General features: G+C 65.1%; 1 protein-coding gene across 1 annotated transcript in view; it reads left to right on the top strand.

Moving 5' to 3' along the window:
- The window catches only part of PTPRN2 (protein tyrosine phosphatase receptor type N2), a gene marked incomplete at both ends in the record, with an annotated part of 459,743 nt that overhangs the window by 196,398 nt on the left and 247,977 nt on the right, over positions 1-15,368 (top strand). The window contains one exon of the mRNA XM_079785821.1: positions 3,881-3,960. Within this exon, the coding sequence (XP_079641947.1) occupies positions 3,881-3,960 (80 nt within the window). The remainder of the gene's footprint in view (positions 1-3,880; positions 3,961-15,368) is intronic.

Below are 15,368 nucleotides of genomic sequence, written 5' to 3'. Positions count from 1 at the left end.
GCGTGCCCAGGCCCTGGATAAGTTGGGGTGCGTGCCCAGGCCCTGGATAAGTTGGGGTGCGTGCCCAGGCACTGGAATTGACAGCGGCAGGTTATGCTCAGGTGTAGGAGCATTGTCACGGCTAAGAGCTCCAGTCGTGAACCCTGGGGCCCACAGGAGGGCTTGCAGGTGCGCTGCGCCCCACCTAATGTGCGCTGCCCGGGCGCTGTCGCCGGCTCCGCCTGGCTCCGGCTGTGCGCAGTGACGTGCTCAGGGGCCTGTGTTCCTGGAGCAGGAGCAGGGGCCGGGCCTCTGCAGGGGAGGCCGGGAGGCCTGGCTGGCATTGCCCGTGAGACACGGAGTGCTGGGAGTCACCTGGTCTGGGGCCTCGCCCTGCCTCTGGACGGAAGGTGGGATGGCAGGAAGGGCCCTGTGCAGTCACACATCGGTCCTGCTTGAGCGAAGGGTGCCACTTCTCGCTCTAAGTGTCCCTTGCCTGGCTCGGGGTGTGAGTGCTGAAAGCGCTGGCTGAGCTTCTCTCCTAGTGTGAAACGGCATCGCCTCAGAAGAGCGGAGTCACTGAGCCTTCCTAAGCCTCAGTTTCCCCGCCTGTAACATGCAGAGTCAGGGCCTGACACGGGCCAGGGGGCCCCACTGGGTTCAGTACGGCTCGGAAGCACCCACGGTTATTGCAATAAAATGACATGTGGACTTCATGTGAATGAGCTCCCAGGGTCACAAAGCACAACCGGGGGGAGAAGGCCAAGCCCACGGTGCCCGGGGCGAGAGCTGCCCTCCGGTGGCTGGTGGCCGGGCGTGGTCCCTCACGGGGCTTCCCCTGAGTGGGCAAGTCACCCCTGGAGCCCTTGCGCCTGTTATTCAGATTGAGCCTCATGGGGTGGGGGGTCTGGCACTTCAGGACTGTGGGTCCACATGTGTGTTTACTCGTGGGACGCCTCCCCGTGGAAGCCTGTGGCGGGGACACATGGGACCTTTCTTGGATGCAGTTGCGGCCTCTGCACCCTGCCCTTCCTTCCTCTCGCCTGGGACTCTGCCTGGCTTTGGCAGCATCACACAGTGACTTGTCACGGGAGAGCCAGGCTTCAGGGCCAGGACACACCACCCCATTTTACAGCTGAGTAAACTGAGGCCCGAGTGGTGACCCTCGTGCAGACTGGCAGCTGAGACCTCTGTGTAGAGACTTTGCATTGTGGAAGAAGGAGCAACAGGGGTTGGGAGCCAGGGTGTCTGGGGTCACGTGATGTGAGGCTGTGCTGACCCCTCGTGAACCTGAGGAAAGGCATGTGATAGGACCTGGAGCGCCCCCAGGGCCTGGAGCGCCCCCAGTGTGGGTGTCACTGAGGCTCGATGACCATCAAGCTGACACCAGGGTCGGCTTCCCCTATACCAGGCGCCCCAGGGGCCACGTGCGTCTCCGAGTGGCAAGGCAGTGACGTGGGGCGCCCTGAGAGAAGGCCGTGGTGTTGTGTGCATCTGTCTGCCGGGCCCACATGGGGTGGCAGGCGGACGGCAGGCCTCTGCCCCTCGCAGGTGAGCGAGTGGGCATCTGTGTGTCAGAGGGCTCTCGGGGGGGAGCTGTAGGCTGAGGAGTGGTGGGCGGAAGTGCCCAGAACCACAGGGAGCCCTGGGGTCCGAGGCTGGGTGGGTCCCCGCCCTCCTGACTCCCAGAGGCTGCTGTGGCTGCCGCCTGGGCCGGAAGCCCTGAGCGAAGGCGCTGCCCAGAGCCCGGCCCCTCCGCGGAGGCTCCGGGCGGTCTGCACAGTGACTCACTGCGACGGGCGCGCCCTCGGGACGGACTCAGCATTGAGATCTCGGAGAGGAGAGGCCGCTGTTGCCGAGAGCTGTGGGGAGGCAGACTGAGTGGGTGGGGCGGAAATGGGTTGTCACCGCCAGGAGCGGACACGTGGCGGGCGACAGGAGGAAGGGTCATTGCACCAGACCAGAAGCCACCTCCACGGGGCAGAGCTTGGCAGGATGAGGGTTGGGCTTGGCTGGGTCACTTCAATGCGGGGCCTGTGGAGGCCACCGGGACGGTCACCTGACATGAGCAGTGCAGGCTGCCCCGAGGTTCCCGGGACGTGCCTCTGGGCTCCGCGGTTGGGAGAGCAGGATGGAGGGGTCTATGCCGGGACACAGCTGGGCTGGAACCATCCCACCAGCAGCCGAGGATGGAGGGGCCGCTGGCATTGCCGAGGGTCTCACAGAACTTGGGGCTGTCTGTCTGCACAAAGAAGCAAAGAGGCCGGAGGAAAGCAGGAGGAAGGCGGGGCCTGGGAGGAAGGCGGGGCCTGGGGAGGAAGGCGGGGCCTGGGAGGAAGGCGGGGCCTGGGAGGAAGGCGGGGCCTGGGGAGGAAGGTGGAGCCTGGGAGGTAGGCGGGGCCTGGGGAGGAAGGCGGGGCCTGGGGAGGAAGGCGGGGCCTGGGAGGAAGGCGGGGCCTGGGAGGAAGGCGGGGCCTGGGAGGAAGGCGGGGCCTGGGGAGGAAGGCGGGGCCTGGGGAGGAAGGCGGGGCCTGGGAGGAAGGCGGGGCCTGGGGAGGAAGGCGGGGCCTGGGAGGAAGGTGGGGCCTGGGGAGGAAGGCGGGGCCTGGGGAGGAAGGCGGGGCCTGGGAGGAAGGCGGGGCCTGGGGAGGAAGGCGGGGCCTGGGGAGGAAGGCGGGAGGGAGATGGGACTGGGAGGTAGCAACTCATCATGTGGGAATTCTGACCTCAGGGTGTGTGCGCATTTCTGAGACAGTTCTAATTTTTATGTAAAGTCTCTTGAGCGTGTTCTCATTAATCAGTGGATTCTCACTCTTATTACTCTTCTTTGCACCATTCTTACTATTAATGCCTTTTAAAATGATTTTATCACAAACAATGAAATCAGCAGTAGAATGCAGAGGAGCAACAGTGGGGTGGCTGGTTAAACGGTGCCAGACTGTGGGCCCTGCAGGTACCGTGGCCGCGTCCCCTCCTCTTCCCATCTCCCTCCTCCCTCCCCCCTCCCCGCCTCCCTGCCCCTCTTATTCGTTTCTAATTTTTCAGTGCGGTCCCTTCTTGGCATTCTAGCTGATCTTCCAAGAAAAATTAAGGGACTTCTCTATACATTTGGCGGAGAGGGACGATTGGGTGGGGACCGTGGGCGGAGTCCAGGAGCACAGGAGGGAGGGGTCCTTCCCGTTAGCACCCAGGGGCTCTCCGGCAGGGGGTGCTGAGAGTCGTTCTGTCTGTGAGGAGCTACGGCCGGCGGACGGTTCCCCGCCTTTGAGACCCACCCTGCAGTCCTGCTCCGGCTGGGGATTGCTGCGTGTACACCATGTTTCTAACACACACGAGGCCCTCATATGAGTCACATTGTTTAAAAAAGTGATGTTTTTTCAAAATCATGTTCAATGTAGTGTTAGAAAGCTTTGGATAATTCTTGTCTGCCAATCCCTGCCAGTCACGTTTATACCGAATGTTCCTTAACGTTTGATCCATTTTACACAGTGGCTGTCCGAGAGGCTTTTACAGACTCCGCTCTCCTCTCTACCTGGGACGCACTCCGCTCCCTTGGGAACCAGATACCAAAATCTGTTTCCATAACAGCTTTCCCTCGCAAGCGTCTGTGGCCGGCCTGTTGGGCAGAACTTTTATAAAAGCTCCGCGTGTCTTCGACAAGCAGAGCCTGTCAGGGGACTCACTGGAAAATGGAAACAAAGAGAGAGCATGTCGAGAACATGCTCACTCGTGAGAGTGGTGGCCCTGGGTGCACGTATAGGATACGGAGGCCCGGTGAGGTCACGTGTGGGAGCGGTGGCCCTGGGTGCGTGTGTCTCTGAGCGTGTCACGCTGTCCCGCACTCTCAGAGGACACGCTGTGTGCTGAGCTGCACTGACCCTTTCTGCATGGTCTCTCCCAGGGTCCTGGGACCAGCCGTGACCTTCAGAGTGAGCGCCAACGTCCAGAACGTGACGCCTGCAGATGTGGCGAAGGCAGCAGGTAAGGTTCTTTCAACACAACTACACGTGTGCACATACATGCAGGCGCCAGGTTGGGAGGACAGACAGCCTCCCTGGCACCCTGGTGCTGGTGGGGAGACAATGAGGCAGTAGTGGGTCAGCTTACGTGACTGTGGGTGGAGGCGCCGCAGCTCCAGGTGGGGGGGCGGTGGGGGGGAGGGGGAAGGAGAGGGTGGGGGTGGGTAAGGGGGCAGGCGCTGGTGCAGGGGGGTTTGGGAGAAGGGGTGCCGGTGGGGGGGGCAGGCGCTGGTGCAGGGGGATTTGGGAGAAGGGGTGCGGGGGGAGGCAGGCGCTGGTGCAGGGTGGGGAGCGCAGGTGTGGGGGTGGAGGGGGACCACCAGTGTCGGGAGTGGGTGCGGTTTCGCATTTCACACCAGGTGACCAGCCGTGGCCTCAGGTCCATGCATCGCCCGCGGAGACGTGCGCCGGAGGCAGGTTTCAGCAGTTGGTCATAGCTTCGCAGTGAGGGCCCCGCCTGTGGGTCCCCCGCACACGCTGGGAGTTGCCGAGTGGCCCCAGCTACGAGACACATCGATCACGGCGGGAGGAGCTGGGGGCGGGTTGCGTGCCCCGAGCACAGGTCCTGGTTTCACTTACTGAGAGCTTTGCTGTGCGGTGGGTCCTTCTGCCTCGTGAGAAACAGGAACCACCACTGCCCCCAGGCCCCAGCTCAGCCAGGCCCCCAGGCCCCGGCTCAGCCAGGCCCCCCGGCTCCAGCTCAGCCAGGCCCCCAGGCTCCGGCTCAGCCAGGCCCCCAGGCTCCAGCTCAGCCAGGCCCCCAGGCTCCGGCTCAGCCAGGCCCCCAGGCTCCAGCTCAGCCAGGCCCCCAGGCTCCAGCTCAGCCAGGCCCCCAGGCTCTGGCTCAGCCAGGCCCCCAGGCCCCGGCTCAGCCAGGCCCCCAGGCCCCAGCTCAGCCAGGCCCCCAGGCTCCAGCTCAGCCAGGACCCCAGGCTCCGGCTCAGCCAGGCCCCCAGGCCCCGGCTCAGCCAGGCCCCCAGGCCCCGGCTCAGCCAGGCCCCCAGGCCCCAGCTCAGCCAGGCCCCCAGGCCCCGGCTCAGCCAGGCCCCCAGGCCCCAGCTCAGCCAGGCCCCCAGGCCCCAGCTCAGCCAGGCCCCCAGGCCCCAGCTCAGCCAGGCCCCCAGGCTCCAGCTCAGCCAGGCCCCCAGGCTCCAGCTCAGCCAGGCCCCCAGGCCCCAGCTCAGCCAGGCCCCCAGGCTCCGGCTCAGCCAGGCCCCCAGGCTCCAGCTCAGCCAGGCCCCAAGGCTCCAGCTCAGCCAGGCCCCCAGGCTCCGGCTCAGCCAGGCCCCCAGGCTCCGGCTCAGCCAGGCCCCCAGGCTCCCGCTCAGCCAGGCCCCCAGGCCCCAGCTCAGCCAGCAGGGCACCGGCCCAGACTCCGTAGGCCTGACGCTTTGCTTCAGCTGATGTCTTTATTGTGAGATGTAGGAACTATTTTTAATGAGATTTACATCTTCCCTTCCAGTGTAAAATGTGGCAAGATATTCCGTTGATTTAGAGATTTGGGACTTGGCTCTCCTTAGCTGAGGCATCAGGCGTTGGCCCCGTGAGCTCAGTGAACACGGCGGGTGTCCGCGGCCCCGCCGGGAGGGGAACTGCTGTTCTGACCCGTCCTGGTTGCCGCTGGATTTCACCGCCAGGAACTCTGGGTACCGCGGTGCCGCCCGTTTGCTGTTGGTGGTGATTTGGGGGGCCAAGTGCCTCTAGTTAAGGCAGGATTCACGGCCAAGTTGACAGCCCTCGGGAACCGGACGGGTCTGCGCTCTCAGAGCCGACGCCCCACTTCCTTTGACGGTCGCGTTCCGTCCCCACGGGGCTCAGGGTGCAGCTCCCAAAGCAGCGGAGCGCGTGTCGCGTGGACGCTGTTCCTCGCTCCGCCTCGTGGCCGCAGCTGTCTCCTCCCGGCCCAGCGCCCACCTGACGATCCGGGATCCTGTGTCAGCGCCGGTACAGACACATCTAAGGTCAGCTCGGGCGCCAGTTCTGATGCGGAAACACACGGAGTGCCCCCACCGCTGGGAACACACGCGTGGAATTGGGTTTACTCAAGACTCTGCGGATGGACAAACACGAATGAAGTGTGTTTTTAAATCCTCACCGAAGACATGTCATTGATCTGGAGAGAGAGGAAGGAGGGAGGGAGAGAGAGATCAGCTGCCTCCTACATGCACCCAACGGGGGATGGAAACTAGGCACGTGCCCTGACCAGGAAGTGAACCTGTGACCCTTTGGTGCATAGGATGTCGCTTCGACCAACTGAGTCACACCGGCCGGGCAAAGTCTTTTTAAAAAATAATGACAGTATACGCACCGACAAAGCCTTTTGTTGATTTGATTGCTCTCTGGGAAGCGGGCGGCTGTTTGAAACCTCGCTTCTGGTCACGTTGGCTGTGCACGCTGTGCGCGGCGCGCTGGTTCAGGGAGAGAGCAGAGGGCACACACGAGCGTCCAGACCCTGTGTCTGCTCCTGTGCCCAAGCATCACGTAGCCATCGCAGCTGCTCCCAGTGCGTGTGAAAATCGTGACCCAGGCACGGTCACACTGGGGCCCCTTTGCATGCAGAATGGTGTTAACATGTTACGAGCGTACCTGATGCCGTGTAGGAAAATGATCGTGCGAAGTAAGTTTCGGCCGTGAGGACCTTATTTGGGGGCGTTAGAAATACCCCGTAGAAGCACCCGGGCCACCCCTGCCCGGCAAGAGCCTCTGGGACCGCGGAGAGCCGTGGCCTCTGAGGGCAGCGTCCACGCGCGGGGTGGCTTCCTCACGTGCCAACAAGGAAGAATTTTGAATCCAGATGGAGGTGCCTGTGGCTTCTCACTTCGCTGGCGGAGTCTCAGTAGAGCTGCTGCAGCCAGCCTGGTGGTCTCGTGGGCACACCCGCGGGTGGGCCGCGGGGGCCTGTCCGGCTCACAGGTGCCGCGTCCCCAGCGCCCGCTGCTTGCCCGCGCTCGGCGTTACCTGAGGGAGACAGCCGGGCGGATGGAACGGGCGGGCGTTTGTGCTGCTAGTTTCATACAAGATGAGGCGAACCTACGGAAGAGGCACGAGGCTGAAGGTGCTGTGCCCGTTGTGCAGACTCTGCTCCCGGCGATTCTTCTGGAAGGCCGCCTCGTTGGTAGTGTGGTTGTCCCGCAGCTAGAAAAGGGCAGGCGCCGCGATCGTGGCCAAGGGGCGGGTGGGCGGCAGCGCTCTCCGCAGGCCCGCGGGCGCCGTTCTGAAGCAGCAGCTGCGGAGCACAGAGGCCCCGGAGCTGCCCTGCACTCAGCTGCGTGTCCAGCCGGCCAGGCCAGGCCGCCTCTGCCGCGTTGGTGCGGCCACGCAGGCTGGGTCCCTGCTTGTTGCTCCAGGTGGTGGTGGTGTGTGTGACTCACTGGGGACGATTAGATGTGGCCCCGCCTTCCAGTCCGTCTCCCTCCGACCTCCCGGTCAGCAGCTCACCCCTCGGACCCAGCCGCCCCGCACCGCCCTTCTTCCCTTTGGGCAGAGGGCGGGCCCCGTGGCACCTCCCCTGACGTGGCTCAGGCTGGCGTGGCGTGGCCTGGGAGCTTGCGGTAAGGGTCTGCTCTCCATTTGGGGCTGCTGTATTTTTTAAAAAATATACTTTTACTAGTAGCCCATTTGCAGGAAAATCCTGCAAGCGGCTGTTGCGGCCACGTGCGCTGCCGCCCGCCGCCTTTGCGGCCACCGGGCCTGCACCCGCTCACCACTGCCACCCGCCCCGCTCCACCCCGCTCGGCCCCGCTCGGCCCCGCCTGGGCTTTCCCTCTGGCAGCCACCTTGCTTTCTGCTTTTCCTCCCTCTTCCTTCTAAGTTGTCTTCAGTCTTCACTCCTCCCTCCCTCGGCGTATGCAAATTAACCGCCATCTTTGTTGGGTAATTTGCATACTCGCCCTGATTGGCTGGTGGGTGTGGCTTTGGCTGGTGGGCGTGGCTTGGGCATAGCGGTGGTGCGGTTAATTTGCATATTACTATTTTATTAGGTAGGATTGATCTGAGAAAGAAAGGGAGAGGGAGAGAGAGAAACATCAGTGATGAGAGAGAATCATTGATCGGCCGCCTCCAGCACACCCCACACTAGGAATCAAGCCCACAGCCCAGGCCTGTGTCCTGACCAGGACTCGAACCGTGACCTCCTGGTTCATAGGTCGATGAGCAAGTACTGAGCCATGTCAGCTGGGCAGGGAATGCTTTAAAGACACATGTCAAGTGCGGGCCCAGAGCAGGGACCCGGCACCCCAGCGTTCAGTCCCGAGCCCCGGCCGCAGGGAGTGAGCGCTGCCCAGCCCTCCTGTGTTCGCCTTGAAAGGGGCGATGGAGCCCAGAGGGACGTGTCCTCTGACGCTGCTCAGCTCAGCCGTCGCGCTGTGGCCCCAACAAGCATCAGGGTCGAGCTCTGGCCCCGCACGTAGGTTCCTGCTGCGCCGCGCCGTGCAGGCCCGAGGAGACAAAACACCCAAGGACCCCGAGGGACCCTCCTGCTGGCTGGAGACGTGGACACAGTGCCCGAGGTCAGTGAGGAGCTTCATCAGACAAGGCCACCCTGGGGCAGGGACGCGCTGGCATTCCAATCTGACCGGGGCCGTGTCCTCAATATCCACAAATGGATGCCCTTGGCTTGACCCTGACTATAGCTGGAGAGCCGGTGCTGCCGTCCTGCGACCAGAGGCATGGCCTGTGGTAGGAGCCAGGGCCACCAGGCGAAGGGAAGAAAGGCCCTCACTGCAGCACCCCCCCAGCCTTGGCCACACCCTCATTACCACCGTGGATGGGCAGCCGCTGGGCCGGCTGATGCCTGCGTGTCACTGCCCTTTCCTGGAACATCGGCGGGACCACTGCTCTGGGCGAGGAGAGTCGACTCGGTGGGAAATCCCGAGGCTGCTCTGGAAACGCTCACCGAAGCCCCCTTGGAGGAAAGCAGTTCACCCGGGCACAGACAGCTGCCGGGAGCCGGGCGGAAGGAGGGAAGGAGGCACACACACCTGCTGGGAGCCGGGCGGAAGGGCAGTCCGAGGATTCCCGCTCTTCTCTGAGGGGGGTCAGAACCAAGGACACTCTGGACAGAGCCCTGCGTCTCTTCCTCGGCCGTGGACAGAGCCCTTGGGCCGGGCCGCAGGGCGCCTGGGGGCTCGGGGGCTGGGGCCTGCCTCCGTGGGGGGTCTGAGCCTCCGGTGACTTTCCCAGAGGCGCCGGTGCTGCTGCTCAGGATAGGCATCTGTCGTCCCCATTGCAGTGATGGCACCATGTCCGCCCGGCAGGTTCCCGGGCGAGGGACCCCCAGAGCTCAGCTGGCCTGCGGGGTCCCCCCGGGGGGCTGTCAGGGGCACAGGGAGGAACGCTCGAGCCAGGAGTGGGAGACACACGGAGAACAAAGCCTCTGAGAGATGAGACACGGCGGCAAGACGGGCGCCGGGTGCCGGGGAGGGAGGTCGTGCTCAGATGGCGGGGACTCGCCTCGGCCGTGGCCTCTGAAAGGGCCATTCTGACCGCACGCGCCTGCAGCTCAGCCCAGCCTGGCCTGTGCGCTGCGTGGACGGAGCTGTGGGGGGCGGGCCCGCGTGACTGTGCGTGTCGGCGGACCCTCCTGTCCGGCCCGTGGGGTTGAGCGGAGCGCCCTCAGAGGCGAGTTGGGTGCCAGGCGCTGCCCTGCGGAGCGCGACTGTGTTTGTGAAGCTGAGAGTCGGGAGGGGGTGTCAGAGCAGGTAGGGTGGGTGCTGCGGAGCCGCGCCTCCTCCTGGGCCTCAGGAAGGGCTTTGGGGGGGGGGGGGGGCGGGGGGAGTGCTCCCGGCAGCATCGGGACCCGCGGTGGACAGAATCCAGCCAGCCCAGAAGCTCGGGGACCGGGAGTGTGGCCAGGCTGACGCTGGGTCCTGGGAGCGGCCGGGGGCCTGAGGTCCGGGTGGCGATGGTGATGCATGGTCCGAGCTCGGCTCCCACACAGATTGCGGGCTGGACGGCGTCCTCCTTGAACCACACACTCCCGCAGAACCGGGAGTAGATGGTGCAGACCTATCGGCGAGGAATCCCCCCACGGCCTCCTGCAGGTCGGTGGGCTCTGAAGTCGGGTGCTCGGGGTCGGCTCATACCTGCTGGAGGTGCTGGGTGGCAGACGGCGTGGCCGGTGCAGGGCGGCCTGTGGGGAGCAGGATGAGGGAGTCAGCCTGGGCAGTGGAGTGGGCTGTGATGTCATGCATTGTGTTAATACGTGACGTGTGGTGTACGTGCTACTGTGTAACGTGGTAAATGCGATGTAGCGTGACATGCTGTGGCCTGTGCGGTGTGACAGGATCGCTCGCCTGACGGCGGCCGCTCACTGTGCCGCACCTCAGGAACGTCCGCTCTGAAGCGACACAGGCCCGGGGGGCGGGGGGCTGAGCGGACGGACGGTTGTGAGGTGGTTGGCCGAGGCCTGTGGTGGCTGAGGAGTGGACCCCTGTGGGAGGGGGAGGCGGGGCCCATGCTGGCGTGTCCTGGAACTCGGCCGCCCTAGTGACCGGCGCCCAGCGTGTCTGTGGGCGATGACGGGCAGCCCACTGGCTGCCGGGCACAGTGAGGATCTGGCCTCCTTTCCTCGGGGAGCAGGGGTCCCCTCTGCACCACAGGGCCCCCGGCAGCTTCATGGAGCACCGCGGGGCCCCGCGGGGATTTGGGCGGCACAGGAGAAACGCTGGCGGGTGTGGGCGGCCGGGTCTAACCTTGGGAGGGGGGCCGACCTTCCATCGGGCGGACCCGCACCGGCTCAGCGGCTGGGGCGGGAGACGGCCAGCCGGAGGGGTCTCCAGGGCTGGGCAGGTGAGCACGAAGGAGGCGTTTGGGCCCAGCAAGGCTGTGGCTGCAGCTCTGAGGAGGCCCGGCTCTCCAACCGCCACAGTGCCTGCCGCTCGGCAGGGTGCTGGGAGGGTCAGAGCGCCGCATGCGGCTGGTGCTCCCCGCTGGCGGGAGGAGGCTCGAGAAGCCCGTCTCAGTCAGGCCTGGGCCCTGGCCGCGTGCGCCCCGCTGCCAAGTGGTTCTGCTTGCCGGGTTCCCAGGCTCCCTGTGAGGGAAGGGGTGGGGCGGGTGGCCGAAATACCAGGAGCCATTGCCTGTCACGAGCTCATTTCCATACACAGGGGCCCACAGGTTAAGAAGGTCATTCGTGGAGGACTCAGTCTCGCTTTCGAAGGAGCAGGCGGGAGGGGTCTGTCTGCTCCGTGGCCCTCCTCCCTCTGACCTGAGTGCTCACTGCACGGTTAGGTCCACATGGCTCAGGGCCCGTCCAGAGGGGAGCGCAGGGGCCCAGGGCCCAGGACCTGCGTGGCCTCGGGCTCCACCCTGCACAGAGCGCCCCAGCGTCCACTGTGACACGCCCGCCATCAGCACGCACACTGTGGACGCACTAGAGCCAGGCCTGGGGAGGGGGATGGACATACGCAGAGGGGGGCTAAGACTGGAGGCTAATCGAGTGAAGCCCATGATTGAGCAGAAGTGAGAGGATTGTGCAAATGCAGGGGCGGGGCAAGCCTGGGGAGCCTGGGGTAGGCCTGGGGGGCCTGGGCGGGAGGGGTGCCTGGGCTGGGGGGGCGGCCTGGGTGGGAGGAGGGCCTGGGGGGGGGGCGGGCAGGCGCTTCTGGAACCTTAGTTCCTCTCTGCTCCCGGGACACCATGTGCTGTGCTTTGTTCTGGCTCTGCTTCCCGTCATCCCTGCACTCACCTGCTCCCGCCTCACCCGTCTCTCGCCTGTCCACCTTGGGCGCGCAGGAGTCCGGAGCCCTGCCTCCACCTCCTCCTCCAGGGGCGGGGCCGCGTGTTGGGGGCGGGATGTGGGGGCCTTCGTCCTGCCGGGGAGCCGCGTCCCAGGGCAGCTGCCGCCTGCTGGGCTGCCCTCGCCCCCCTGTCGGCCCCACAGGCAGGTGCGCCCACCGTTCCATCTCACCGCCCCGTGTGGAACGGCCTGGCACTCTGTCAATCACTGGTCGCGCCTCTTGTGGTCAGCTGCCAGGCCCTGCGTAGGGAGGAACAGTCTCGCTTGAATGAGCCGGCGGGAGGGGTACAGCGCCCCCTGGGGGCCGTGGGTCATCCTGCGGTGACTCTCGCAGTGCCGGTCCCGTCACGTGGCCCCTGTTCGGGGGAAGTGGGACAGGTGTGGGGTCCCGGGTCGCTCCTCGCTGTGGGAACGTGGGGAGTGACAGCTTCAGGTCCCTTGTCTGGCGTCGGGCCAGCGCCGACATCACGGCTGTGACGATCCGGTGGGCACAGAGGTGCAGCGGGAGCGTCCGTGCCCTGGAGCCGACCCTGACCTGGCGGAATGGCACGAGGGGACGTCTGGTCACGGACAGTCCCAGGGATGGGCACTCACCGAGAGCCGCTTAGGGGCCGGGCCCTGTTGTCCGGCGGCAGCCCCCCTCCCGGGCTGTTCACAGTGTGAGGCGAGGCTCCGCCAGGGCCTGGGTCGGCGTCCTGTGGAGGTCAGTGTGCGGCCGGGTCCACCTGGGCTGGGGGCCCGCGCGAACGGAGCGGGTCCGCGGGTGCCGAGCCTCGTGCCCACACCCGTCCTGCTCCGGTGGCGCGTGGACCGGCTGCTGCAGGTGAAGCCGGGCAGGTGGGTCCCCCCGTAGGAAGCTGTGTCAGTCATTGTGGGGAGAGCGCTGGGGTGAGGGCGGGAACTGTCCCACCTGCGGGCAGGCTCCTAGCAGAGGGGTGTGGGGTGTCTGACACATGGGACTGTGTGGAGGTGGGGGCTGTGGAGCAGCGAGGGGTGGGAGCTCAGAGCCTCCTCCATGAAGTGAGGCCATGTGCCTAGCCTGCCACACCTGTGTGCAGGACAGTTGGGGTGCCCTCAGCGATGCCGGGTGAGAGTGGGAGGTCTGTACCCCAAGTCCCGGCCCCTGGGGTGGCTCTGTGGACCTTTATGGCTTCTCCCGGGGGCTATAGGGTCACCCTTGCCCACAACCTCCCCTCACCCTCTCTCAGCTCCCCGTTGGCCATGGCTAGGCCGCTGGAGCCGAGTGTGCAGGGCAGGCTTGCCTGGCGTCAGGTCTCGGGGGTGCATGAAGATGGGGACAGGGACAGAGAGGCTGCAGACACTGAGTCTGGTGACCTTGAGATGACCTTGAGAGCACAGCAGGCAGGGAAGGATGGGCCAGTTTGTGGTCAGGGCACAGCTGGCCGCCCGTCGGTGACTGACCCCCATGCTGGGAGGTGAATGCTGTGGGAGCTCAGGCAGCAGCTGTGTCCAGTGATGGGCACGCCCCTGGGTGCCAACCAGCGTCACACCCAGCCCCGCGGTGACACTCGGAAGTCACTGCTGGCCGTGTGCCTGTAGCTCTTCCGCGTGGTCCAGGCCCACGTCCCAGGGGGCGGGGTGTCTGCGTGTCATCATAGGGGTCTGCACGGGGGGACGTTACCTCTCTCATCTCAGCGTGAGTTCATAGTGCCTTGGTGCCCAAATAGAAGGGGACTCCTTTTGAACACAGGGCTGCGGACACACAGCTTTTAAAGACAATGCTTCAAGACGGGCACCTGAGCGAGGAGCAGGGGGGCACCTGGGCAGTGAGCGAGGAGGGGCTAGCTGGTGTGTCTCCCTCATCCACAGCCGTCCGCCTGCGCCCGAGAGGGCCTGGCTGAGCTGAGAGAATGCAGTGTCTGTCGGAAGCCGCCTCCTGGGATTCCCTCAAACACCAGTTCCCATGGCAACTGGCCAGCAAGTAAGAGCAACCGAGGGTTTCCAGTGGCGGCTGCAGGCGGGCACAGGTGCGGCAGAACCGGGGCATCACAGGCCCGCGGGGCACTCCCAGCCCGCTGTGCCCAGGGCCGGTCCTGCAGCCTCGGGAGCATCGCGGGTGGCGGGCTCTCCGCAGGCGGCGCCCTGCAGGCCCAGGGCGGAGGCACTGGGATTGCCCTGAGGTGATGGTCTGCACGGCTCGACAGCAACAACCTCTTAAAGGACCCGCCCGGGGGCCCTCATATCTGTGCACCAATGGCTCCCAGGCAGGCGGTGCTGACCCCACCCTGCTCACCAGCGCCCCCAGCTCATGGCAGCCGCACCCAGGAGCTCAGGTTAGTGAGCGGTCACCGGCCTGGCGAGGGGTAGGACCCTGTGGCCTGGCACCTGGTCTGCGGGAGGCTTGGGTCAGCAGCCCTCGCTGGTTGGCAGGCAGCCGGCACCTCTGCCGCGTGCGGCTGGTGCTCCTCCACTGCCGCGTGTCCCCTAGCACAGGGGGCGGGGCCCTCAGGGCCTCTCTCGAAAACGAACCTGCTGATTGGCACAAAGCCGGCTGCCTGGCCCGCCCGCTTCTCCGCGAGGGAGTATGTGGGGGGCACCGGGCACACACTAGGCCCGCGTGGGGGCGTCACTCCTTGGGCAGTAATGGTGTCAAATGCAGCCCAGTCAGAGGGAGAAAAGGAGCTCAGTGGGTAGCGTGGAAGCCCAGCAGCCGGGCGGGGGGGGGGGGGGGGAGAGGGGGGAGTGTGTGCTGAGAGCAGACAGCATCCTGACCTGAGGCCGGCCCTGTGTCCCGCCCAGTGACAGGCCGCCGTGGGTCAGACCTGCCTGGGCCTCTGCTCCGGTGGGTCAGGGCACAGGGTGGGGACAGACACCAGGAAGGAGCGGGCGGGGCGGGGACTACTTTTTCTAATCCTCACCCGAGGCCATGGTTGTTAAAATCTGTGGAGCACCAGAAAATGCATTGTTTTCTGACCTGGCATAAAAGCAGGTGTCATTTTGATTCATTCACACTGGGTGACTGTGGTGTTGGCCGCTGTCATTCTGTACGTGACGATCTCAGGGAAAGGGGTCAGTGCCCGACTCAGTGGTCAGGTATTGCGTTTCTAAAACTCTGGCCGATGGCTCCGTGGTTAGAGTGTCAGCCCGGGCACTGAAGTGCTTCACGTTTGATTTCCGGTCAAGGGCCCGTACGTGCCTGGGTTACGGGATCGATCCCGGCCTGGTCGCGGCTCGTGCGTCCGGGGCGTTTCTGTTTGTTCCGCTGCCCTGAGACCTGTTCTTCCCTGAAAACAAAATAGGCCTCGAGTGCCACAGGCGGGGCCGGGGAGCGCGGGAGCGCGGGAGCGCGGGAGCGCAGACGGCGTGTGCAGGGGCTGCAGCCGGCCCTGGCGGCCGTGGGCAGGTCCGCGGTGGCCTGGCGGGCGAGTCTGGAGCGGGCATTTGCTTCTCGTGTTGAATTTTCCCAAACCCGCGCACGAAGCACGTTACCCTTGCCTCATCGCTTTGTCGTACAAACTAAGTGGTATGATTCTAATTTAACAACCAGAGTGGAAAAGAAACTTCCAGAAGGGCCACGTGTAAGTCTTAAAAAACCAGCTGTGTGGCTCCTTTCCTGAGGGCCCCACCCTCCAAGAGTCACCCCCTTAGAACAAAGCAGGCCTGTCCTCGCC

This window comes from Cnephaeus nilssonii (genome assembly GCF_951640355.1).
Source record: "Cnephaeus nilssonii genome assembly, chromosome: 12".
In the NCBI taxonomy this organism is placed as follows: Eukaryota; Metazoa; Chordata; class Mammalia; order Chiroptera; family Vespertilionidae; genus Cnephaeus; species Cnephaeus nilssonii.
The sequence above is the reverse complement of the archived record's forward strand: the minus strand, read 5'-3'. Positions and strand labels throughout refer to the sequence as shown.